The sequence below is a fragment of the Rhinoderma darwinii genome, chromosome 2 (assembly GCF_050947455.1).
Source record: "Rhinoderma darwinii isolate aRhiDar2 chromosome 2, aRhiDar2.hap1, whole genome shotgun sequence".
Classification (NCBI taxonomy): domain Eukaryota; kingdom Metazoa; phylum Chordata; class Amphibia; order Anura; family Rhinodermatidae; genus Rhinoderma; species Rhinoderma darwinii.
Window position 1 is genome coordinate 438,212,921 of NC_134688.1, and position 27,149 is coordinate 438,240,069.

A 27,149-nucleotide genomic window follows, 5' to 3' on the forward strand; every position below is an offset into this window, starting at 1 on the left:
AGTGGCATTATCTATGGTCTATATGTGGGGATGTGGGCCACTGTATGTGGGGCACTATCTACAGGGGGGTCTATATGTGGGGCACTATATACAGGGGGGTCTATATGTGGGGATGTGGGCCACTATATACAGGGGGGGTGTATATGTGGGGCACTATCTACTGGGGAGGGTCTATATGTGGGGCACTATATACAGGGGGTCTATATGTGGGGCACTATCTACAGGGGGTCTATATGTGGGGATGTGGACCACTATATACAGGGGGAGCTATATGTGGGACACTATATACAGGGGTGGGCTATATGTAGAGCACTATCTAGAGGGGAGCTATTTGTAGGGCACTATCTATAAGGATGGGCTATATGTGGGACACTATAAGGCCTCATTTACACGAGCGTGTGCGTTTTGCGTGCGCAAAAAATGCAGCGTTTTGCGTGCGCAATAGGCACTTGACAGCTCCGTGTGTCATCCGTGTATGATGCGCGGCTGCGTGATTTTCGCGCAGCCGCCATCATAGAGATGAGGCTAGTCGACGTCAGTCACTGTCCATGGTGCTGAAAGAGTTAACTGATCGGCAGTAACTCTTTCAGCACCCTCGACAGTGCATTCCGATCACCATAGCGAGTAACCTGTTTAAAAAAAAAGAGGTTCGTACTTACCGAGAACTTCCCGGCCTTTGCCTTGGTGACGCGTCCTTGGTGACGCGCCTCTCTTGACATCTGGCCCCACCTCCCTGGATGACGCGGCAGTCCATGTGACCGCTGCAGCCTGTGCTTGGCTTGTGATTGGCTGCAGCTGTCACTTGGACTGAATTGTCATCCCGGGAGGTCAGACTGGAGGATAAAGCCGGGAGTTATCGGTAAGTCAGAACTTTTTTTTTTTTTACACGTTCACGTATATTGGAATCGGAAGTCACTGTCCAGGGTGCTGAACCAGTTTAACTCTTTCAGCACCCTGCACAGTGACTGTCTCCTGCCGGGTTCGGTCAAAACGAGTTCGGCCGAACCCGGTAAAGGTCGGTTCGCTCATGTGTAAGACACTCCGTTCGGATGTTTGTAAACAGAAAAGCACATGGTGCTTTTCTGTTTACATTCAGTTTGACAGCTCTTGCGCGAATTACGCAGTTCGCATGGAAGTGCTTCCTTCGTGGTTTTCACGCACCCATTGACTTCAATGGGTGCGTGATGCGCGAAAAACTCAGAATTTTAGAACATGTCGTGAGTTTTACGCAACGCACTCGCGCTGCGCAAAATTCACGCATCGTCTGCACTACCCCATAGAGTAATATAGGTGCGTACGACACGCGTGAAAAGCACGCGCGTCGCACGCGCGTATATTACGCTCATGTAAATGAGGCCTAAAACGGGTGGGTTACCTGTGGGGCATTATCTACAGGGGGCTATATGTAGGGCACTGTCTACAGGGGTGGGCTATATGTGAGGCACTATCTACAGAGGTGGGTTATATGTGGAGCACTATCTATAGGGGAAGTAATATGTAGGGCAGCACGGTGGTTCGGTGGTTAGCACTAGAGATGAGCGAACTTTTCAAAAGTTCGGTTCGGCTAGTTCGCCGAATTTCACAAAAAAGTTTGATTCGGACCGAACTAGTTTGGACCGAACCTGTCACTTCCGTGCGCCGAGCATGCTACTGTCCAGGGTGCTGATAGAGTTAATGGGCTGCACTAACTCTTTCAGCAACCTTGACAGTACATGCTCGGCGCGCGGAAAATAAAATTTAAATGTAATAAAAAAATAAAAATTATACGTTCGTACTTACTTTCCTCCTGTCCGGCCTCCAGCGATGACGTTTCATCCCTTTCGCCGCTGCAGCCAATCACAGGCTGTAGTGGCGGTCACGCACGTCAGGATGACGCTTTATCCCACGTGACCGCCTCTGCAGCCAATCACAGGCTGCAGCGGCGACATGGATGAAACGTCATCGCTGGAGGCCGGACAGGAGGAAAGTAAGTATGAACGTATTATTTTATTTTTTTGCCATGTATGTATGTTGTCATGTATGTATGTATATATGTGCATGTATGTTTGCATGTATGTATGTTTGCATGAATGTATGTTTGTATGTATGTATGTTTGCATGTATGTATGTTTGCATGAATGTATGGTTGCATGTATGTATGTTGTCATGTATGTTGTCATGTATGTATGTATATATGTGCATGTATGTTTGCATGTATGTTGGCATGTATGTATATATATCAATCACAGCCAAGTTTAAGGACGCAGCATCGTCCGAAACGCGTAGGCCACAGAGGATACCCTCCCTCCACTTCATGCACACCCTGGACCCATACCACTGGACTTCCTTTTAACTCATGACAATAAACTTGGAAATATCGATTTCCATTTTAAACACATCCCAGCGCTGGATCCTATCTTCGTTTCCCTGTTTCCTACCTGTAACCCGTGTGCCGACACGAGGAACCGGGCGCTACCAACGACACACAGGAGTGTGTCAGGTGAGCTGGAGGATTTCTCCACAAATTTTTCTTTTGGATATATGTGCATGTTTGTATGTATATTTGCATGTATATATTTGCATGTATGTATGTATGTTTGCATGTGTGTATGTTGGCATGTATGTGTATATTTGCATGTATATATTTGCATGTATGTATGTATGTTTGCATGAATGTATGTTTGCATTTTATGTATGTTTGCATGTATGTATGTATGTATGTATGTATGTTTGCGTATGTATGTATGTATGTTGTCATGTATGTATGTATATATGTTCTTGTATGTTTGCATATATGTATATATGTGCATGTTTGTATGTATATTTGCATGTATATATTTGCATGTATGTATGTATGTTTGCATTTATGTATGTTTGCATGAATGTATATTTGCATGTATGTATGTATGTATGTATGTATGTATGTTGTCATGTATGTATGTTGTCATGTATGTATATATGTGCATGTATGTTGGCATGTATGTATATATGTGCATGTTTGTATGTATATTTGCATGTATATATTTGCATGTATGTTTGCATGTATGTATGTATGTATGTTGTCATGTATGTTTGCATGTTTTTATTTTTGCATGTATGTTTGCATGTATGTTTATATATATGTGCATGTATGTAATTATGTTTGCATGTATTTATGTTTGCATGTATATTTGTGTATGCTTGTATATATGTATGTATGTATCTTTGCATGTTTGTATGTATGTATGTTTTCATGTGTGTGTGTATGCATGTATGTATGATAGTTTGCATGTATGTATATATGTGTGTATGTTTGCATGTATATATGTGCATGCTTGTATATATGTATGTATGTTTGTATGTATGTATGTATGTTTGCATGTATGTTTGTTTGTATATATGTCTGTATGGCCATGTATGATACTGTCTGCTGGCGCCCTGTATCTAAGTCAACTTTGCCGCAGGCTTCTATACATGGTATAACAGTCAGTATCACACATTAAACTGAATCTAAGCCTACGACATGTTTTATTTCATTTTTTTTTTTACAGGTTTCGTGTTTGGACTACGCCGGTTTCGAGGACTACTTCGATGACGGTTTTCTTTTCTACAATAAAATGGTTAATGAGGGTTGTGTTGGGGGTGCTTTATTTCAATAAAATATTTTATCTATATCTTTGTCTTTTCAAATTGTATTACTACCACTTTAGTAATGGCCGCAGTCTGAGTGACAACATCCATTACTAAGGCGAGGCTTAGTGTTAGCCGGTGCAGAGGCTAACACTAACCACCATTATTACCCCGGTACCCACCACCACCAGGGGTGCCGGGAAGAGCCAGGTACGATCCAGTACCCGACCATCTGTTGTGATGGTCGGGCTCTGGGGCGGCCGCAGGCTGGTATTATGAGACTGGGAAGGGCCAAAAACAGTGGACCTTCCCACCCTTGTAATGCTAGGCTGCTGCTGCTGTGTTGTATCTGGCTGGTTTCTTTAATGTGGGGGGGACCCCACGTCATTTTTTTAAATTATTATTTTTTATTTTTTTAAAAAGACATGGGGTTCCACCCAATTTATCATAACCAGCCACATACAACACAGTGTTATTAGCCTGGGAATGGACAGAACCAGTGGCCCTTCCCACCCATGTAATGCCAGACTGCTGCGGCCTTGTATATGGCTGGTAATTAAAAATGTGGGGGACCCAACGTCTATTGTTAAATTTGTTAAATTCAAAAAAAAAAAACGACGTGGGTTCCCCCCATTTTTATAACCAGCCCGATACAACACAGCAGCAGCAGCCTAGCATTACAAGGGTGGGAAGGTCCACTGTTTTTGGCCCTTCCCAGCCTCATAATACCAGCCTACGGCCGCTCCAGTACCCGACCATCACAACAGATGGTCGGGTACTGGATCGTACCAAGCTCTTCCCGGCACCCCTGGTGGTGGTGGGTACCAGGGTAATAATGGTTGGTTAGTGCTAGCCTCTGCATTGGCTAACACTAAGTACCACCTTAATAATGGACGCTGTCAATCAGCCAACTGTAATTAGTGCGTGTGAATACACCCTTAGGGGTATGTTCACACGCACTAATTACGGACATAAATAGCGCCGAATTACGTCCAAAAATAGCGCCTCGATAGCGCTGACAAACATCTGCCCATTGAAAGCAATGGGCAGACGTTTGTCTGTTCACACGAAGCGTAATTTACGCGCCGCTGTCAAATGACGGCGCGTAAATAGACGCCCGCGTCAAAGAAGTGACCTTAGGGTATGTTCACACGCACTAATTACGGACGTGAGAAAACGGGAAGGTACCCGTGGCTAACAGATGTCTATGGGCCCGCTATTTCGGGTCGTAATTACGACCCTTAATAACGGGTGTTTTTACGGTCGTGTGCATGAGGCCCCGTAATGACGGGTAGCTACATGTGTGCACCCGTCATTACGTCAGCGTTGCTAGGCGACGTCAGTAAATAGTCACTCTTCAGGGTGCTGAAAGAGTTAACTGATCGGCAGTAACTGTTTCAGCACCCTGGACAGTGACTACCGATCACAATATAGAGTACGTGTAAAAAAAAAAGACGTTCATACTTACCGGGAACTCCCTGCTTCCTCCAGTCCGGTCTCCTGGCCGTTGCCTTGGTGACGCGTCCCTCGCGACATCCGGCCCGACATTCCTTGATGACGATGCAGCCCATGTGAGAGCTGCAGCCAATCACAGGCTGCAGAGGCCTCTGCAGCCAATCACAGGCTGCCGCGTCAGAAAAGAAGGTCGGACTGGAGGAAGAAGAGGGACTCGTCCGCAAGACAATGACCAGGTATGTAAGAAATGCTTTTTATTTTATTTTTAATCAGCAGCCTCTTTTCTCTATCAGTGATTGATAGAGATAAGTGGCTGCCGATTTGTATAATATTTTTGACCGGGTTCAGTCAAAACGGGTTCGGCCAAACCCAGTGAAGTTCGGATTCGCTGCAAACCGAACTTTTCCGGAAGATCGGACCGAAACCGGGTTCGGTTGTCCCGGTTCGCTCATCTCTAGTTAGCACTATTGCCTTACAGCTCTGAAGTCCATATGGGGGCACTATCTACAGGGGCTTCTATGTAGGGCACTATCTACAGAGGCTTTATGGGGGCCAATATCTACAGAGGGCTATGCGGGCACTATCTACAGGGGGTATGGTGTGTGTGGGACATAATGTATGGTACTATTATAATCAGGGACACAGTGCATGACGCTATTATAGTTAGAGGTGCAGTGTATGGTACTATTATAATCAGGGACACAGTGTATGGCGCTATTATAATTAGCGGTGCAGTGTCTGGTACTATTATAATCAGGGACACAGTGTATGGCGCTATTATAATTAGTGGTGCAGTGTATGGTGCTTTATTATATTTAGAAGTGTTGAGAATTTTAACATCGTTTATAGGTGCAGAAATGTTTTAAAAGTGAGAAGTGAAGACATCTGAGCGGAAAACTGCAGAAATGGGTCATGGCCGGAAGAAATCCATCATAGAGGTCTGGACCGGAGGGAGAAGAAAAGAATTGGAATCTGAGACGTCACCGGTGAGTCACTTAATGTAAATGTTTATTCTGCCTCTAGGCGCTGTATGATCTGCAGCTAAATGATGGGTGGTATGATTTAGGCCGGATTCACACGAGCGTGTGCATTTTGCACGCGCAAAAGACGCAGTGTTTTGCGTGCGCAAAAGGCATTTGACAGCTCGGTGTGTCAGTCCCGTATGATGCGCAGCTGCGTGCTTTTTGCGCAGCCGCCATAATTATGACACTCCATTTGGATATTTGTAAACAGAAAAGCACGTGGTGCTTTTCTGTTTTCATTCAGTCTTTTCACAGCTGTTGCGCGAATCACGCTGGTCGCACGGAAGTGCTTCCGTGTGGCATGCGTGGTTTTCACGCACCCATTGACTTCAATGGGTGCGTGATGCGCGAAAAACGCCCAAAAAACGGACATGTCGTGACTTTTTTTCAGCGGACTCACGCTGAATAAAAATCACGCACATGTCTGCACGGCCCCATAGACTAATATAGGTCCGTGCGACGTGCGTGAAAATCACGTATATCCCGGGATGTGTGTGGCACAATCTACAGGGGTCTGTGTGTGGCACTATCTACTAAGGGGGGCTGTATGGCACTATATACAAGGGAGGGGGGCTGTGTGGCACTATATACAGGGGGGCTTTATTGCAATATCTACAGGGAGGCTGTATGGCACTATCTACAAGGGGGAGGTGGGGGGCGCTATCTACAAGTGGGTGTGACACCATCTATAGGCGGGGCTGTATAGCTCTGTCTACAGGTGGGCTGTATGGCACATTCTACAGGCGGCACTTTCTATAAGGGGGGCTGCTTGTGGCTGCTGGGGGGTCCAGTCAAGAGTTTGCTATGGGGCTCAGTCTTTTTTAGTTATACCTCCCCCTGTATCAGGGGCATATGTGAGGCACTATCTACAGAGGTGGGCGTTATGTGGAGCATTATGTATAGGGGAAGCTATATGTAGGGCAGCACGGTAGCTCAGTGGTTAGCACTATTGCCTTGTAGCTCTGGAGTCCATATGTGGGCACTGTCTACAGGGGGCTGTGTGTGTTTGTGTGTGGGACACAGTGTATGGTACTATTATAATCAGGGACACAGTGTATGGCGCTATTACAGTTAGAGGTGCAGTGTATGGCGCTATTATATTTAGAATTGTTGAGAATTTTTTCTTTGTTTATAGGTGCATAAATGTTTTAAAAGTGAGAAACTGAAGACATTTGAGCGGAAAATGGCAGAAATGGGTCGTGGCCGTGAAAATTCATCATTGAGGTCTGGATCGGATGGAGAAGAAAAGCAAAAAGAACTAGAATCTGAGACGTCACCTGTGAGTCACTTAATGTAAATGTTTATTCAACCGCTAATCAGTACTGTAGTCATTGTATGATCTGCAGCGAGTTGATGGGTGGTTCGATTTTGATATGCTTTTTTTGGCACTATATACAAAGGGGGAGCAGGGTGGCACTATATACAAGGGGGAGCAGCGTGGCACTATATACAAGGGGGGGAGCAGAGTGGCACTATATACAAGGGGGAAGCAGGGTGGCACTATATACAAGGGGTCTGTGTGGCACTATATACAGGGGAGCTGTGTGGCACTATAAACAAGAGGGAGCTGTGTGGCACTATTAACAAGGGGGAGCTTTGTGGCACAATATACAAGGGGCTGTGTGGCACTTGTAATGGGGGGACTGTGTGGCACTACTAATGTATCCATCTTTAACTTGATTCTGATAACTTGCTGAAGCATGATATCACACAACAAAGCCATTGAAAAAGTCACGATAAGGGATCTAACCACTGTTTATTTAATGCATTAAAAGTCAAGTTAAAAGACGGCTACATCTTTATCTACTAGGGCGGCTGTATGGCTCTATTTACAAGGGGAAGGGCTCTGGCGCTATCTACAGGGGTCTGTGTGTGGCAAAATCTACAGGGGTCTGTGTGTGGCACTATCTACTAAGGAAGGGGCTGTGTGGCACTACCTACTAAAGGGGGCTGTGTGGCTCTTTATACAAGGGAGGGAGGCTGTGTGGCTCTATATACAGGGGGCTTTATGGCGATAAGTACAGGGGGCTGTATGACAATATCTATAAGGGGGAGGTGGGGGCGCTATCTACAAGTGGGGTGTGACACTGTCTACAGGGTGGGCTGTATAGCACTGTCTACAGAGGGGCCGTAAGGCACAATCTTCAGGGGGCACTATCTTTAAGGGGGGGCTGCGTGTGGCACCTTGGGGTGCCCCAGTCAAAAGTTTGCTATGAGGCCCAGTCTTTCCTAGTTACGCCCCTGGTACAGAAGTTGCAATAGATGTTATTATATACTATATGAATGACCGCTTCCTTCCCCAGCATTTTGCATTTATGCATCTTTATGTTTTGTTTATGTCTATTGTTTCAGTGAACTATCTCAATTATTAATAGATCGGCATGATGTTTATTATGCACTGACTTAGGCTGTCAGGACACAAGTCTGCTGTGCAGCGTCGTTACTGCCCTGACAACGGGAAACTCCCACTCGATGACGAGGCGGTTCCCATGGTTCGTCTGACTCAGAGCGGCCGAATGTCACTGGTGACGTCTGTGGCTCTGATTGGCTGATGGGGGGCTCGGCCTCAGCGAGACGGGATGAGTGTCATCTATATGAACTCTTAGGGTATGTGCACACACACTAATTACGTCCGTAATTGACGGACGTATTTCGGCCGCAAGTCCCGGACCGAACTCAGTGCAGGGAGCCGGGCTCCTAGCATCATAGTTATGTACGATGCTAGGAGCCCCTGCCTCTCCGTGGAACTACTGTCCCGTACTGAAAACATGATTACAGTACGGGACAGTTGTCCTGCAGAGAGGCAGGGACTCCTAGCATCGTATATAACTATGATGCTAGGAGCCCGGCTCCCTGCACTGTGTTCGGTCCGGTACTTGCGGCCGAAATACGTCCGTAAATTACGGACGTAATTAGTGTGTGTGCACATACCCTTAGTCCCAGTGTAAGCTGATACCAAATGCAAGCACGCTTCCGTGCATATACAAGCAGACAATGTACTGATGAATTTATTTGAACTATCGCTGGCATGACAGTCGGCTTAATCTTATCTATAAAAGACCTCTGATGACAAATGTACTCTAGGTGCGGTCATGTGACGGCTAATCAGAACTAAGTAACGCTGCCACAGGTAAATAGACATTATATTACAAAGTTAATTACATATGTCCCATTAAGTTAAATATAAATAAAATGTATTCCTGGACAACCCCGTTAAGTGCGGATTTCTTGCCAAAGTATGAGTCAACACCGCCAACCATCCACATCACATGCAACAGAAAATTTCCATGCAATTTTTATCCCGTACAATAGAAAAAAACTCAGACGAGTAGATAAGTAGCATTCTACTTATTTCGTATTTTGCAAGGAAAATCTGAGAATTAGCCTCATTGAATGATAAAAGGGCGAATTTTCGTGCAGATGTGTTGCATATTCATGGCACAAATGCTTTGGATCATGTAGGAATTTGTGAATTTGTGTTGAACTTGCAATATGCAAATCCGACAAGTGTAAATTTAGACTTAATCTCCCCAATTCTACTTCATGCTGGCCATAAAAACTATCATCGGTGGATACTAATAAAAATAATATATACATTTTGGTTAAAACAATAAAGATTTTTTTTTTGTTTACAAACTTTAATCAAGGTATATAGATTGCCACCACTTAGGGGGCTGTTTGTTTTTCTATACATGTTTAGACATCATTTACACGACCGTGATATACGTCCGTGCGACGCGCGTGCTTTTCTATGGGGCAGTGCAGGCAGTCCGTGAGTTTTGCGCAGCGTGAGTCCGCTGCGTAAAACTCACGACATGTTCTATATTTCCCCGTTTTTCGCGCATCACGCACCCATTGAAGTCAATGGGTGCGTGAAAACCACGCAGGTCGCACGGAAGCACTTCCATGCGAACTACGTGGTTCGCGCAACAGCTGTCATTCTCTGAATGTAAACAGAAAAGCACCACATGCTTTTCTGTTTACAAACAGCCAAACGGGGTGTCAAAATGATGGCGGCTGCGAGAAAATCTCACAGCCGCACATCATACACTGATGACACACGCAGCTGTTAAGTGCCTTTTGCGCACGCAAAACGCCGCGTTTTTTGCGTGCGCAAAACGCACACGCTCGTGTAAATCAGGCCTTACACATACTGCACTGCTATGCATAGCAGGTGACACAGGGTTTTCAGGCAATGTTATATACTGTATATGCTGGTGACTGATGACACTGCATCTTATGTATATGGCGTATAGTCATCCTGCACTCACCACACTTCCTCATAACCCACAAGCGCACAAACATATATTTCGCATCCACCACACAACAAGTGGGCCTTTTTGCTTTCAAATGCCAGGGCTGAATTTCCTTCCCAGTCCGACCCTGACTACCAGTATACAAGGCACAGCCCCAGCTTCTCACCTGTCCTTGTGCACGCTGTAGACTTCTTCTTAGTGACAGTGCCAGCCAGGGACAGTAAGTCTGTGGTGCCCCGTAACTCCAGCAGCCGCCTGCTACCAATTTTTTCCAATACACTCAGCCCCATTACTCTGTTATTATGGAGATTAAAGTGAAAGCAACCAAATCTGCTCAGACCTTTAAATTCAGGAAAAGGAAACGAAACTGCAAATCATTATAGTACCAGGTCCCACCAGCAGGGGCCCCCAGCGACAATATTCTCTTCACTACTGATGCTGCGATCGCAGCAAATGATGATGATGATGATGATGATAATATAATGATAATATAATCATTGCTGCATGTTTAATTGCTAAGAAAGTTGTATAAAGGGAATATAATTTGCTACAACTGTTTTCTAAGATTTTCAAATCGACTGGTTAGTTATTATAGATACTTTATAGACGGTATAAACAGTTGCTAAATTTCAATTTTGGAATAAGGTTTTCAGAATTAGTGATCCTCTAATTTGGGCCATTAATAGCCATTCCCTAATATAATGCAATTTTACAAATTGAGTCTTCGTAGGGTTGTTTTGGAGTATAAACATATTATTTTTTATTTGGAATATTATTATAAACATTTGGAATACTTTTACCTATCCAAGCGATTCTGCGATTGTTTTCTCGTGACACATTGGACTTTACAGTAGTGGTAAAATTAGTATTTAATTGTGAATAACACCAAAATTTAGCAAAAAATCAAAAAAATTTGAATTTTTCTAAATTTAAATGTATCTGCTTGTAAGACAGATAGTAATAACACACAAAATTGTCACTAATTAACATCCCCCATATGTCTACTTTAGATTGGCATCATTCTTTGAACATCCTTTTATTTTTCTATGACGTTACAAGGCTTAGAACTTTAGCAGCAATTTCTCATATTTTCAAGAAAATGTCAAAAGGCTATTTTTACAAGGACCAGTTCAGTTGTGAAGTGGCTTTGAGAGGCCCATACAATACAAACCCCCATAAGTTACCCCATTTTAAAAACTGCACCCCTCAAAGTATTCAAAATAGCATTTAGAACGTTTCTTAACCCTTTAGGCATTTCACAAGAATTAAAGCAAAGTGGAGGTGAAATGTACAAATTTTATTTTTTTTGCAATGTTAAATACTTATGTGTCAAAAAAGACAAAAGTATTTTAGGTATGATACCTTTATTGGCTAACCATAAAAGTTCTATGTTGAAGTTTTTGCAGACTTTCATTTTTAATTACTTTTTTTTCTGTAACACAGAAGGTTTTACCAAAGAAACACAACTCAATATTTATTGCCCAGATTATCAAGTTTTTACAAAAATCCCACATGTGGAATATCCTAGTGCCCTAATGGACTGAAGCCCGGCCTCAGAAGCAAAGGTGTACATAGAGGATTTTGGGGCGTTCTTTTTATTAGAATATATTTTAGGCACCATGTCAGTTTTGAAGAGGTCTTGTGATGCCAAAACAAAGCAAACAACTCAAAAAATACCCCATTTTGGAAACGACACACCACAAGGAATTCATCTAGGGGTCTAGTGAGAATTTTGACCCCACAGGTGTTTCATAGATTTTATTAGAATTTGGACGTGAAAATAAAAAAAATTTCATTATTTCCAATAAGATGTAGTTTAGCTAAAAGTAACCAATGTCCACAAGGAATAAAGAAGAAAAAGCCCCCTAACATTTGTAAGCAACTTCTCTGGAGTACTTAAATACCCCATATGTGGGCATAAACTGCTGATTGGGCACTGGGCACTGTGCGGCACTATACAGGGGGAAGGCTGCGTGGTGCTATCTACTAGGGGGCTTTGTTGCCCTATACAGGGGTGGGCTGTGTGGCACTATCTACTGGGGGGGCTGTGTGGCACTATACAGGGGGAGCGCTGTGTGGCACCATCTACTAGGGGTTACTGTATGGCTCTACTAAGGGTGCTGTCTGGCACTATACAGGGGGACGGCTGTGTGACACTATACAGGGGGAGGGCTGTGTGGTACTATCTACTAGGGGGGCTGTGTGGCACCATCTACTATGGGGGCTGTGTGGCACTAAACGAGACAGCTGTGTGGCACTATCTACAAGAGGGGGCTGTGTGTGGCACTATCTACAAGAGGGGAGTGTGTGTAGCGCTATCTACATGAGGGGATCTGTGTGTGGCACTATTATTATTGTGGGGCCTAAAGGGGGTACTATTATAGTGTGTGGCACCGAGGGGTCATTATTTCCGTCTGGGGTACTATAGATGGTGAGCGTTTTGTAGAGGGTGGGGAGGTGCTACAAAAGCGAGAAGCCAAAGATGTTTGTGTTTCAAATTCTGCAGAAGTGATTTGTAGTTGGGAGAAGGCGTCAGGGCATTTTGGGCCGGATGAAGAAGAAAAGGAAAAGTGAGCGACTCCAATCTGAGAAGACGTCACCGGTGAGTCACTGGATTTCACTCTATTGTATTAAAGGAGTTTTCCCATCTTAGACATTTATGGCATATCCACAGGAAGTGCCAAAAATGTCTGATAGATACGGGTCCCAGCTCTGGTACCCACAGCTATATCTAGAACTGACCGCAGAATCCAGGCGCAGACCAGTAGAGAGAGGGTCGCGCATGCGTGCAGCCCTGTCTATTCTGTTGTATGGTTGTTATGGAAACAGCCGAGCACCCCATAGTGGTGTAGTGAGCATGTTAAACCCGCAGGTGTTTACCAGAAATTAGTGTGCAAAGTGAAAATGGCAATTTTTCCATAGATATGCCAATATGTGGTGCCCAGTTTGTGCCACCTTGAAAAGACAGCTCTCTAATTATTATGCTGTGTCTCCCGGTTTTATAATCACCCTACATGTGCCCTAATCTTTTTCCCGGACGCTCGACATGGCCCAGGAGTGAAAGAGTACCAATGCGAAATTGAGGCCAAGTTTGGCAACTTACACAGTATTGGTTCACACTTGCAGAGGCTCTGATGTGAAATAATAAAAGAAACCCCTGAGAAGTGACCCCATTTTGAAAACTACACCCCTAAGGGCATTTATTAAGGGGTGTTGTGAACATTTTCACCCCACAGGTCTTTTCCATAAATGATTGCGCTGCGGAAGGTGCAAAGTAAAAATTAAAATTTTTCCCTAGATATGCCATGTCAGTGGCAAATATGTCGTGCCCAGCTTGTGCCACTGGAGACACACACCCCAAAAATTGTTAAAAGGGTTCTCCCAGGTTTGGCGATGCCATATATGTGGAAGTAAACTGCTGTTTGGGCACGCTGTAGGGCTCAGAAGGGAGGGAGCGCCATTTGGCTTTTGGAGCGTGGATTTTGCTTGGTAGTAGTTCTGTTTGGAGTATTACTGGTATTTTAGTTTATAATGTGGGGGTACATGTAATCTGGGCAGAGTACATCAGGGGCATAGTCAGGTGGTATAATAATGGGACAAAAAAAAAACAATAAAATAATCCATAGATATTTGTTACGCTGTGAAGCAATCCTTTCTGCACAGGCCTGTCTTGCACTAATAAATGGTGTCCTTTCTTATCCCCTTTTGGTCCACACTACGCACCTATGCTGTTGGGGAATATTGCTGGGAAGTGTTGTCCTTGTATAATACGGGCACTCTCACTTCCAGCAGATGTTTGGGCCCTACCTTTCCTGGTTCCCTAATTTTAGGGCCTTGATAAATCGCCTCTTGAAACAGAAGAAATGTTCCCCTCGGGTCTGCACAACTGCAAATTTTTTATTTCCTGACTTATTGGAGCCTTAACTAATTTTATTTTTTCATAGACGTAGTGGTATGATGGCTGTTTTTTGCGGGACAAGCTGTAGTTATTGTTGGTACCATTTTTGGGTACATGCGACTTTTTGATCACTTTTTATCCTCTTTTTTTGGGAGGCAAGGTGACCAAAAAACAGCTATTCTGGCATAGCTTTTTTTATACAGCGTTCACCATGCATTATAAATTACATGTTAATTTTATTGTTCGGGCCAGTACGATTCCAGCGATACCTAATTTATAGCACTTTTTTATGTTTCACAGCTTTTTACACAATAAAATTACTTTTGTAAAAAGAATGTATTTTTTCTGTCGCCATATTGTGTTTTTGATTGCTGCATCTAAGGTGTTAATGGCAGGGATCGGTGCTAGCTCCGGTTCCTGCTGTTACAGGTGGATGTCAGCTGTAACATACAGCTGACATCCACTGCTGACTGCTGACATTCACTCAGGAGCTGAGCTGGCGCCATCTTGCTGGCGGCTACGGAAGCCTTTTAGACCACGCCTCTGGGTGGTGCCTGGAAGTTTTCTTGGCAGACCGGGAGGCCTGTTGTAGGCCTCTGGTTGCAATTGCCGATGAGCTGCAAACCCCTTAAATGCAGCGATCGCTTTTGACTGCTGCATTTAAGGGGTTAATGGCAGGGATCGAAGCTAACTTCGGTCCCTGCCATTACAGCAGGGTGTCAGCTCTATCATACAGCTGACAACCGGGGATGATGGCACCGACTCAGATTCTGAGCCGGTGCCATCCAATAGTCGTATGGATATGGCAAAATGCGGAAAGCATGTCGGGAAGGGGTTAAAGTCTGTGGGTTTTATGGAAACATCCAAGTGGGTTAAATAATTGATCTATTCATGAGGATTTATACATTATGGATATATGATGTATCAGGTCTGGTCTGCAGATTTTCTACTTCTATCATCTGATGGTCACTTTTTATGTAGAATGTCGTCTATATTTGATGGGGGGTTTTTTGTCTTGTGATTGCTTAGCAAATTAATCTCTATATTTTTCATAATCTTTTGTATTTGATTATTTATAATATTAATTATCTATTTATGAACTAGGCACTATGGGAATGCTATATATCAGGGAGAGATTTTTATGTGAGGAATACAGTATGTGTTTTGTTTCATATATACTTAAACTAGCTTTTATACCCGGCGTTGCTCGGGAGGTTGACTTACGGTATAGATAGAGTAAAAGCTCACTATTTAAATACCTCTCGATATGAATTTAATTGCTAAAGAGTGTAAATAATGTTATTGGAAGCATAAAATAAATGAAATGAAGCAATATATTCATTACAGATTTAGGCCTCATGCACACGAACGTAAAAACACCCGTAATCACGTGCCGTAATTATGGGCCGTAATTACGGCCTGTAATTACGGGCCCATAGACTTCTATTGGCCACTTTGCTTACGGGAAGGTGCCCGGGCCATTGAAAAATATAGAACATGTCCTATTTCAGGCCGTAATTACGGCACGGGCAGGCCCATATAAGGCTTCATGCCCACTTCAGTCTTTTTCTTCAGGGTGCTAGCCGTTTTTCATTTCAATGGAGCACACTTCATGCACACTTCAGTTTTTTTGACGGTCCCGTTGCTCTGTTCCGACAAAAGTAGAGCATGTCCTACTTTGGTCTGAGATTACGTGACCATGGGGCCCATGCAAGTCCAAGGGGCCGTCAAAAAACCGTGTGTCATCCGTGTGTGACGGAGCCGTTGCCTAGCAACGGCCGGGTGGGCAGAGGTACACATACAGACAGATACTGCACTGCACTAATCGGCAGCCCCTTCTCTCTGTCAGCACTGATAGAGAGAAGAGGCTGCTGATCAGTGCTGGAACGCAGCGATATTAAGAAAAATAAGTTCATACGTACCCTGGCCGTTGTCTTGGTGACGCGTCCCTCTTCTGACATCCAGTCCGACCTCCCTGAATGACGCGGCAGTCCATGTGACCACTGCAGCCTGTGATTTGAAAACGTAATCTCAGGAGGCCGGACTTGAGGAAGAAGCACGCAAGCAGGGCGTTCTGGGTAAGTAGTAAAAATGTTTTTATTTTTTTAAATGAACCATTAATCTATATTGTGAGCGCCGCACATGGTATTCCCTGTCCAGCGGTATTCTCTGTCCAGGGTGCTGAAAGAGTTAAGGGGCTGCACTGATCGGCAGTAACTCTTTCAGCACTCTGGACAGTGTGTACCGCTGGACAGGGAATAGCATGTGCGGCACTCACAATATCGTGCAAATAGTGTGAACGGGTTTCAGTTTCCTCTCAGAAACTGAAACACGGAAGTGTACACGGAGTACACACGGGAAGCACACGGTTCCAATCACATACGCACGGATCCGTGAAAAACAGCCGTGAAAACGGTGATGGAAGTGGTCTATGGGGCTCCCGTAATTATGGGTGGCTACGTGTGTGCACCCATAATTACAGGAGCGTTGCTAGGCGACGTCAGGGGATAGTCACTGTCCAGGGTGCTGAAAGAGTTAACTGATCGGCAGTAACTCTTTCAGCACCCGGGACAGTGACTACCACTGGAGTTAAAGGTATTAAAAGTTAACTTACCCAGAACTCCCTGCTTCTTCCTCCAGTCCGGCCTCCCGGGATGACGTTTCATCCCATGTGACGGCTGCAGCCAATCACAGGCCAATCACAGGCTGCAGCGGTCACATGGACTGCTTTTAAACCAATGAAAAATCGGGCTTCAAACTTACTTTCCAAAATATACAGTATATTAAATGATAAGGACGAAACACCTGATAAAGTTGAAACCACCCACCACGGTAGAATTACCGTAATGCCACTGTCACGCGGCAGTATTTTAGTCAGTATTTTGCATCAGTATTTGGGAGCCAAAACCAGGAGTGGGGCCAAAACACGGTGCAAATCTTTCTATTATACTTTTTCAGTTTATTTTACAGTCCTGGCTTTGGCTTCCGAATACTGGTGCAAAATACTGATCAGAATACTGCCGTGTGAAAGTGGCCTAAGGATGGATCCACACCGCATATTTGTTTCAGATTTTGATTACAAATTTTTTAGTTAAAGCCGGAAGTGGTTTCAAAAGGATTGGGAAATATAAAGCAAGGACTTGTACTTCTCCTTTCTCTTGGATCCACTTCTTTAAAATCTACAACAAATACACGATATGTGAATACACCTAATATACTTTTTTAGCTATTTATTCATTGTATCTTACAACCTGTGAAGGGTTCCTAATGAAGACTCCGGCTCTGAGTCAAAGCACAACGTATTCTTCAATAAACGCAGTTTGAGGAAATATTTATGATCGTTAAAGACTCCCACTCATGAGGTCCTGAGGCAGTAGTCCACATGAATAGTGTGTTGTGTCTGCTACTTAACCCGTTCCTGACATTTGACGTACCTGTACGTAATAGTCGGGAACGCCTGCTTGCAAATTGACGTACATGTACGGCCCAGTGGGAAATGTAGCCTAATGATACGGTGACCTGACAGCAGGCCATATTTACTTATTGCTCATCATATATATATATATATATATATATATATATATATATATATATATATATACTTCTTGATATTGGTTTTGGAAGCAGGTAAAATGGGCAAGTGTGATGGTATGTTCCCACAGGAAAGTGTGGAGAAACTGCAACATTTAGGCCCCGTTCACAAGGAGTTTTTTGCAGGCAGAAAATTCTGACTGGAAAAATCAGCTCCATTTTCTTTTAAGTGGTTTTGCACCACAGGCATGTTTTTGACGTGTTTTTTTCCGCAATTTTTGACACATTTTTTGTGGAGTTTTTTTAGGCAGTTTTTACCTCATTCTTCAACAAGCAAAGGAAAAAAAAAACGGCAAAAAAAACACTGCTGTTTGCTGTGTTTTTCCCGTCTACCATTGATTTCAATGGGGTTTTTAAGGCGGAAAATGCCACCTATTTTTCCACCTCCCATTGAAATCAATAGGAGGCAATTTCGGACATTTTTCACAAAAACTCTGTGTGTACAGGGCCTTACAGTAGTAGCAACAGTTTCAACAAATCTTATGCCCACACTGCTTCTATAATCCGAACATGTCAATTTATGCTGCGGATTCTGGGCGGAGATGCTGCGTTTTTTCCCATTGACTTGTTTGGAGAGCATAACATTTATTGTAAAAATTGCAAGCTGTATATTGAGGTTGTTTTCACAGTGACTCCGCAATTAAAACTGCAGTAAATCTGCAGTTTTGATTAAAGTTTTCTACAATCAATGATTCCCACTAAATCCGCAGGTAAAACCGCTGCTAAAAATCTGTAATGATTTCCACATTGCTGCATTGCATTTCCGCAGCAATATGAACAGCGAAAACGCACTATTTGCTGCCCATTTCTGTGACTGATTTACCTGCGGATTTATGAGAATATTCGGCCTGTGGAAACATACCCTAAGGATCTGAGCTACTTTAGATCAGAGCATCCCCAAAATTACAGGTCTTCCCGGCCTGTAGTGGTTAGTATCTACCAAAACTGGTCCAAGGAAGGAAAACTCGTGAACCCGCAATATGGTCATTAGTGCCTACTGCTGAACTGTGTGTGTGTGTGTGTGTGTGTGTGTGTGTGTGTGTGTGTGTGTGTGTGTGTGTGTGTGTGTGTGTGTGTATATATTTTATTTTACGTTTTCTATATAGTACAATTACTTTTATTTATGGTTTTTTTCTCAAATTTTTAGATTTGACAAAAAATTTTATCTTAGAAATTTTTATATTCATTTCTGTTTTCTTTTCTTCTTCTCTTTGATTTAAGTAATATGTAAAAATGTCCCAATCGTCTCGAAGGGGCCTTTCACCTGAGGCATTCACTCTTCCGGCCTCAGAAAATTATTTGGCCAGTGGGGGAGAAGAAGAACATACCACACATTTTTACCTCATCCAGTGAGGAGAAATTCCCGCAAAAGTGTTCCAGGAGAATAGCTGAGGAAAAAATTCTTCCCTTTAGATCCTAATTGATCCAATGTGGAAAAATCTTCCCTTTAGGCCTTATTCACACGAACGTATAATACGTCCGTGCTACGCGCAAGGAAATTACACGCGTCGCACGGACCTATGTTAATGAATGGGGCCGTTCAGACTGTCAGTGAATTTCCTATATTTGGCCGTGCTTCGCCCAGCACGCACCCATTGAAGTCAATGGGTGCATAAAAATCGCGCTCGGAACACGGAAGCACTTCCAGGTGCCGCGCATGATTCGCGCAACAGTAGTAAAATGAATGAATGCAAACAGAAAAGCACCACATGCTTTTCTGTTTGTAAACATAAAAACAGAGTGTCATAATGATGACGGCTGCGCGAAAATCACGCAGCCACGCACCATATGTTGATGCCACACAGAGCTTTTGCGCGCGCAAAACGCAGCGTTTTTTGCGCACGCAAAACAGACACATTCGTGTGAATAAGGCCCTAGATCCTAATTGATCCAATGTGGAAATCACCCCCCCCCCCCCCCCAGACAGAATTTTACACCTCAGCTTTCTGTTTTCTTGGGCAGAGCAGCAATACAGTTTAAGGCCCTATTCACACAGAGTTTTTTTGCAAACATAAAATTCTGCCTGGAAAAAGCTGGTCCAGGTTTTTTTTAAGTGGTTTTGCACCACAAGCGTTTTTTGCCGTGTTTTTTTAGGCATTTTTTGCTTCAACTTTTGGCGCGTTTTTTTTAGGCTTTTTTTTACCTCTTTCTTCAACAGGCCAAGGTAAACCCGCAAGCTTTTTTTGCCATAAAAGGCATAAAAAACGCTGCAGCCGTTTGCAGCGTTTTTTTCCATCTACAATTGATTTCAATGGGGTTTTTGAGGCGGAAAACGTCTCAAGATAGGGCATGTCACTTCTTTTTCCCACGAGTGTTTTTTTTTCCGCGGGAAAAAACCGCCTCCACCTCCCATTGAAAACTATGGGAGGCAATTTCGGATGTTTTTTGCAGCGGTTTTTGCCAAAACCAGTAATATCAGGGATAAAACAGCTCCTTACCCATCACAGTGATCCTCAGAGCCTGAATGATATGTGAAGAACCCCAATGCGCATTTCGCGATAAGTGCTTCTTCAGGGGGTATGTAGTGTCTTATTGCCATGAATGCTACCTAGATAGTGTATTTCACAGGTGTTTAAAGTTTACAGAGCGCCAGTGAGTGGTCGGCGCATGTCCGTTGGCGTAACCGGAAGCACGGCACGACCTACTGCCGGCCCCCAGTGCCATAGCGCATATCCGGGTTCCTGACGCGTACCAGGAATTCCGGACATGCGCAGTGCACTGTAGGAGGCAGGGCAGGGCGGACGTCACCAGCAGTCACACACTGATGGAGTGCGCACCTCATTGGTCAGCTGAAGAAAAGAATAGAAAGTAAGATGTTAGCAGCCCAGCCCCTTTTCTTGCTCCTCCCACCTACTCATAAAGTATGTATTAGTGCAGAACCAAGTGCTGCATCGTAAATAGTATTGGTGATGTATAGGAAAATACGTATTTGCGTATAAAAAGTGGCAATATAGACTAAAAAGAGAGGATAGAGGACAATGATTATATAAAGCTACCTCCCGCACAGTGTTTACATGTGTAATCATGTTGCCAAAAGTGAAAACAAATTATTGCTTGGGGATTTATTCTTATTTTTAAAGGGAACTAAGTGAAAAAAAAATAGTGATAGTGCACAGGCTTTTATAATAACAAGTCATTCCACAAAGTTAATTCAAAATTCAACTAAATAAAAAGTGCTATGAGATATCCATAGAGAATGTGGCTGTACTAGACATATCATTCAATAATGATACCAAACAAAAATAGCAATCATACTGTGTAAATATTGAAGTGTATAAACTAAAAAAAAAACATTTTATTTTAGGTAGGATGGGAATGAGAGGGAGCTAAAAAGACCATGTCATCAAATATAATAGAAAAATTGCTATAAAAAAAATGTATACATATATATTGGTGATCCCTATCTTAATACAAGGATGAGCTAGGTTTTGCTGCGACCTTCAGACTCTATATTGTAGAAATCATGTAAATTTCTTTCATATGTAGGAGCAATCAAGCTGGAAAAAGTTGGCACATCAGATACCTAATAGGACATATAATACAAGACACATAAAAATAGTTAAAAAACATGCTTAGTGATAAGGATACATAATTATAAAAATGGGGCAAAGCTGAGTTTGCCATTGAGTCCAATTTTACGATCCATCTGCACTCTCTCTGTGTCAAGACCTTTTTGAAATAATCCCCTCTGATGCCACAGTGTATACGATCTATTCCTCTAATTTTTAGGGACTTAGGGTTACAGCCATGGTGTAGTTTAAAGTGCCTTGGTAGGGTTTTTAATTGAGCAAAATCGTCTATTGCACTGGCTCCTCTAATGTCACACACATGTTCTCTCGTGCGTAATCTAAGTTCCCTAGAGGTCAGGCCTATGTAGACCTTGGGAAATTACCTATTTGTACATTCAGGAACAAACGAATTGTTAGAACTGATGACCAGAAACAGATGGTTTGATGTAAAACCAAGTATCAACTTGGTGCATTGACCTATGAGAACCCAAGTCTAGCCTATAAATGAAGGTCAATTAACACTTAATTTAATAGAAATATGAAAAAAGCTTTATTTGACATAAATACAAAGTACATGAATAAAAATAGAACCATGCAGTGCAAACAGATGTCCTGCAGGCGGAAGCAACATGGGAAATAAGGAATACCATATAATAAATGGATATATTGACATAAAGTGACGTAATGCTGTTTCTATATTCCTACCTAAAATCAATGTGTATAGTTGTAATGACATAGAAAAGAGCCAGATGTATGGCCACAGAACAGCTTACCCATGTATGTATGCTCCCACAGCCTGCAGAGACACCAGACCCGACGCGCGTTTCGGCAGGAAATGCCTTCGTCCGGGGGTCAATATGTAGACCTTGGGGCAACCACACACACCGCGTAATAGATTACATAGGTCGTACTGCAAGAAATGTAATCTTTTATTTTAAACTATTTCTTGCCATCAACTGACGTGAAGTCTGTTGCTCTGCTGATGTTAGGACATGATATACAGTCACCACAGGGGTAACAACCTAATTTCGGTCCACGTAATCCAAAGGGGTTCGTGGCTTTGGGTATGTAGTGACTCTTAACCAAGAGATCTCTGAGATTCTTACTTCTCTTGGACATCATCATAGGTCTCTTAGATAGATTGCGGGCCAAAGTAGGCTCGGATCTTAAAATAGGCCAGTGACGCTCCAAAATTTCCCTCATTCTCTCCCATTGGCCATTGTATGTGGTTGTGAAGCGTATACCAGGATCTCCGTTTCTACGGGGCTTACTTCTCAATAGGCCACTACGTGATGTTGTTTTGGCTCTAGTATATCCTGCCTTTATTGTCCTTTTACTATAGCCTCTATCTTCAAATCTAGACCGCAGATCTTCAGACTGTTGTTCGAAAAGACTAATTGTGGAGTAGATCCGCCTCATCCTGAGAAATTGGCCAACCGGGATGGCTTTGATGATGGATCGTGTGTGAGATGACGTGGCATGCAGTAATGAATTGACTGATGTAGATTTTCGAAAAACATCTGTTTGGAGATATCCACCCTGATCAGTGAAGATCCGTATATCCAAGAATTCGATTTTATGTCTGTGGAAAGTATATGTCAATCTGACATTAAATTGGTTGGAATTCAGGTACTGCATGAAACTTGCCAGCTCAGTCTCAGATCCTTGCCACACTAAAAGGATGTCATCTATGTAACGTAGCCAGCACAGTACATGGTCCGCGGCATGTGCGCCCTACCCCTGGAAAACCTGTCTCTACCACAATCTGAGAAACGGGTTCGCACAGGACGGCGTGCACGCCGCCCCCATGGCAGTGCCCTGTGTCTGAAGGTAAAAGGTATCCTTAAACACATACAAATTATGGCTGAGAATGTATTGTAGCAGTTCTAGAATTAATTCAGAAAGTTATGAAGGGAGAGCCTCCAATTTTATTTCTTAATTTAAAAATTGTGATGACCTTTCTTGCTCTGGTGTACACCACCTATTTGTTCATAGAGTTTATAGGAATAGGGAAAGAGGGAAAGTAGAGCAAGAGTGGTCAGTATCGCCTTCAATTATTTAAATTGATACGATCTGGTATAGTAGGTGAAGAAATTTGGTTAGTGCAATGTCCCCTTTTTTTGCACAACCGTATTCACTTATTATTTATATTTTATTTTTATTATTTTATATTTTTATTAATTTGTTGTAAATATTTTTTGTTATTTGTTTTATTGTATTTTTCAATAACTTTGTATAGGTATGTTTATCCCGCAGTTGTCTAAATGCCTCTTTTTCATATTTGTTGCTAGGCCAGACCACAATTTTGCCCCCCTTGTCTGCGGCCTTGATAACGACATCATCAAAAAATTGGAGCTCTTTCAGAGCTTTCCTCTGAGGTGTGGTTAGATTGTCCCTATTCATGGAGGTGGATAATTGTTTAAACTCATCCACCACCATTTTGGTGAATATTTCTACTTATTCTCTCGCAAATTGGGGCTAAAAAAAACTGCACAGTAGGGGCTCTGGGCCATTGGAAATCACCAGCGAAATGGAGAGGGAGGTTTTACAAGCATTGGAGGATCTACTACGGGAACAGACAGTTGAGGCAACAGGTATGTTTCCAACGTCTGTCCTACCCAGATCCACAAGGTTTCCCCCCTTGTCTGTGTGCCCTCAAGTAGAAATATTCACCAAACTGGTGGTGGATGAGTTTAAACAATTATCCACCTCCATGAATAGGGACAATGTAACCACACCTCAGAGGAAAGCTCTGAAAGAGCTCCAATCTTTTGATGATGTCGTTATCAAGGCCGCAGGCACGGGGGGCAATATTGTGGTCTGGCCTTGCGACAAATATGATGGCGGCCTTACGTTTAGAAACAGTAGGTGTCAGTCTTGTATAGGAATACCACAGTAAGTGAGCCTGAACTAAAGTAAAGTAGTGTATGCAGAGGATGAACTTTTTTTATTTTTCATTCTTAAAAACAGTTTTATTTAGAAATAAAAAATTGGTTACAATACAACAAAATAAATGTATTCACATTCACATAGATGAAAACAATGATGTAAATTACTGTACATCAAAGTTGAAATACATTTTTGTTGGATACATTTTTTATGTTTCTTTAGTTTAATAATTCCCTGAGTGTCTTCTCCTTAATAATATAGGTAAAGTGGACTTATGAACGCTTTATTACAATCCTCTACAGAAATTCCTTTCTTTTCAAAAAATTTTAGATTTCAAGCAGACAAAATAGAAAATTTAAAATAGAAGAAAATAGAAATGTCATACAAGCAGAAATAAATATGTAATTACAGGCAGTAAACTTTATTCAATGTTAATACCAGTGCATGTCAACCAGTGAGTCGCCCCCTAGTTGTGGGGGAATTGCAGCTACAGAGGTAGTTTTTTTTACAGGATTGATCATATGCTGTTCAAGCTTTATTCAGGTTGCCTAAATCTTTGTTTTAGCAACGTATATGACTCCTTTTGTGTTTATTTTGATTTTTAAGCAATTTTTTTAATTTCGGCACGGACTTCGATCACGGATGGGGAAGCCCAGACAGCGCCTATGTCCGTTTTAGTTGTCCGATAGACATTTACACTAATTGATCTTCCAGACAATAGAGTCCCAGTTTGCTTGAACCAGCCTGAACATCAATAACACCCCTTCACCGCCCTAGACCAATAGGACATAGCCATTAACTGCTTTACCACACTAGACCATGAGGTTGTCACCCATAAAGGGGTTGTCCCAAGAGCCATAGGATAGGTAATAAATGATGGATTGCTGTAGGCCCAATGGCTGAATGGCTGACATAGGCCCCCTTAGTTTTAGACTGAGTCCTAACTTTACAAGTACTAAAAGAAAAAGTTTAATATCCCCCTTTTGTGAAATATTGGGAGAGGAAAGAAAAAAATTGCCAGAACACACTCATTAATGGGAAGAATTTTTCGGTGGTCTGAATAAAAATGTAATCCCCCACTTCAAGCATCGTTTCCCACCCAAACATTTTCAGGATCAAGTTTTCCAGGATGTTAAGGTTATTATTTACCCGACTGATGAGATGAATATCTCACAGAGGGAAAGTAGAGCATTGTCCTGGCTGAAAAGTCAATGCAATATTATCCTAAAACACGGTTATAAAAAGGGTAAGATGGTATTTTATCTACTGGTGAGTGCCGCTATCTTCTTTTCCTACTGCTGAATGACTATAGTGTGTGAAAATATTGTTTGGCACTTAATGGCAGTACTCAGGTATAAACCTCCAGGTATAAAAGTACTTATGTTTAGTATGAAACTCTATACAACTCCTTGCTGAATAATTCTTATAGTTGTAAACTTATACCAAAATCTTGTGACGATTTGGGTACCAAATCTATGACATTAGATGCCTCAATTTATATGTATTGTAAGAACAAATAGTACACATACATACTGACACAAAAAAAAATTCTATATAGTCACTGGACAATAAATGTTTCTCTATTCTTTAAATTCCTGCAGTTGTTCTGTGGTATATTGTAATGGAGGCACCTGAAATTTGTATTCTATAAAATGTAGATTCATTGATTTGATTTTGTAATTATTTGTGCATGGACATTTAATAAGTCCAAATATCTGGTTAAAAACCCCTGAATTATTGTTATTGCTAGAAATGACCCCAGTAACAGCTACCACCACTAGTCCATGCTTGGAATTTACGCATTTAAACCTTTCACTGTCAAGCGCCGGTATAAATGTTAGTTTTTGCTCTTGTGTCATTTCAAGCAGTTTTGAGCTCACACATTCACCTCCAGTGTATTTTTCGAAAGAATTACCATGGTAAATTGACAGTATTGCATCATCCCAGAAGTGATTGGGTCCCCAATCCAGTCTTTCCTGACCATGAGATGGATTCTGGGAGTTCAGACGGCTGTAGAAAAACTTACAAAACTCGACTCCTAATTCATGACAGCCAAATATCTGAGAAAGTTGCTTGCCTCTATTGACTACCTACAAATAAAGAATATAAATAATATGTACATTAATTAAAACAATAAAAGGATGATAGAATGAGGGAATACAAATTATTATTGTCTGGATCTTGCTACTTACAAAGGGTGCATAATTTTGGTTGAGCAACAGTTGCTGTAAAGTTGCAGGTTACTGTGACCGTCAAGTGGCCTCAATGTTTCCTCATGGGGGGAAGTCATTTTACGGTGACCATTGCCCCACTAAACTTGCTCAAGAGCCCTAGCCTAAGCAATAGATAAAAACATGCTGCGGTTTACAACCATTGTTTAAATTATTCGATTTCAAGGGTGAACAAAATGTAACATTAGGCTGGGTTTTAAAGGAGTGTCATTTTATAGATTATGACTTGAAGAGAACCTGTCACATTCCATGACATCTACGCCTGCTGTATTTCTTAACAGTCGCTGCAGCTCTGAGTGCAGCACTGGTTTTCTTTTCTTTCTAGCTACCTGCGTTCCCCTGCAATCGGTCCTTTTCATTTCTGTGACCTGTACGAGCAGACTGTCAAGTGGGCTAGTTCTTTTAAGAACAATCCACCCCATACTAGTGGACGGTCCCCAGCGCTCAGTGTCTATGATTGAAAATGACAGCGCTGGGGACCGTCCACTAGTATGGAGTGGAGTGTCCTTAAAACAAAAGAACTAGTAAAAGTAAAAAAAAAATAGCATTGAAATAACATACACCAGTAAAATATGTTTGCTACAAAGCCAGTGTAAAAAGATACCTGTACTAAAAACGTATTGCATTAAATAGCTGTGAAACTTAATTTCACCTCCTTTTATAATCAGCTGATTCTATACATAAATAAAACTGTGGCCAGTATTGGAATT

General features: G+C 42.4%; 2 protein-coding genes across 6 annotated transcripts in view; both read right to left on the reverse strand.

Annotated features, from left to right (window-relative positions):
• LOC142741531 (uncharacterized protein C3orf38 homolog) overlaps nucleotides 1–10,624 on the reverse strand; it is a 34,268-nt gene extending 23,644 nt beyond the window's left edge. Inside the window, exon 1 of the mRNA XM_075850913.1 lies at nucleotides 10,488–10,624. The gene's annotated coding sequence lies outside the window, so the exon portion shown is untranslated. The remainder of the gene's footprint in view (nucleotides 1–10,487) is intronic.
• Nucleotides 10,625–24,165: 13,541 nt separating this feature from the next.
• The window catches only part of LOC142743575 (uncharacterized), a 35,679-nt gene continuing 32,695 nt past the window's right edge, over nucleotides 24,166–27,149 (reverse strand). For 4 of the 5 annotated variants that reach the window (XM_075854461.1, XM_075854462.1, XM_075854460.1 and 1 more), the window contains one exon: nucleotides 24,166–26,298. In XM_075854461.1, the coding sequence (XP_075710576.1) occupies nucleotides 25,789–26,298 (510 nt within the window). In that variant the 3' untranslated portion in view covers nucleotides 24,166–25,788. Of the gene's footprint in view, nucleotides 26,299–26,400; nucleotides 26,544–27,149 lie in introns of all 5 variants that reach the window. The other variant, XR_012881587.1, reaches the window with a different exon arrangement.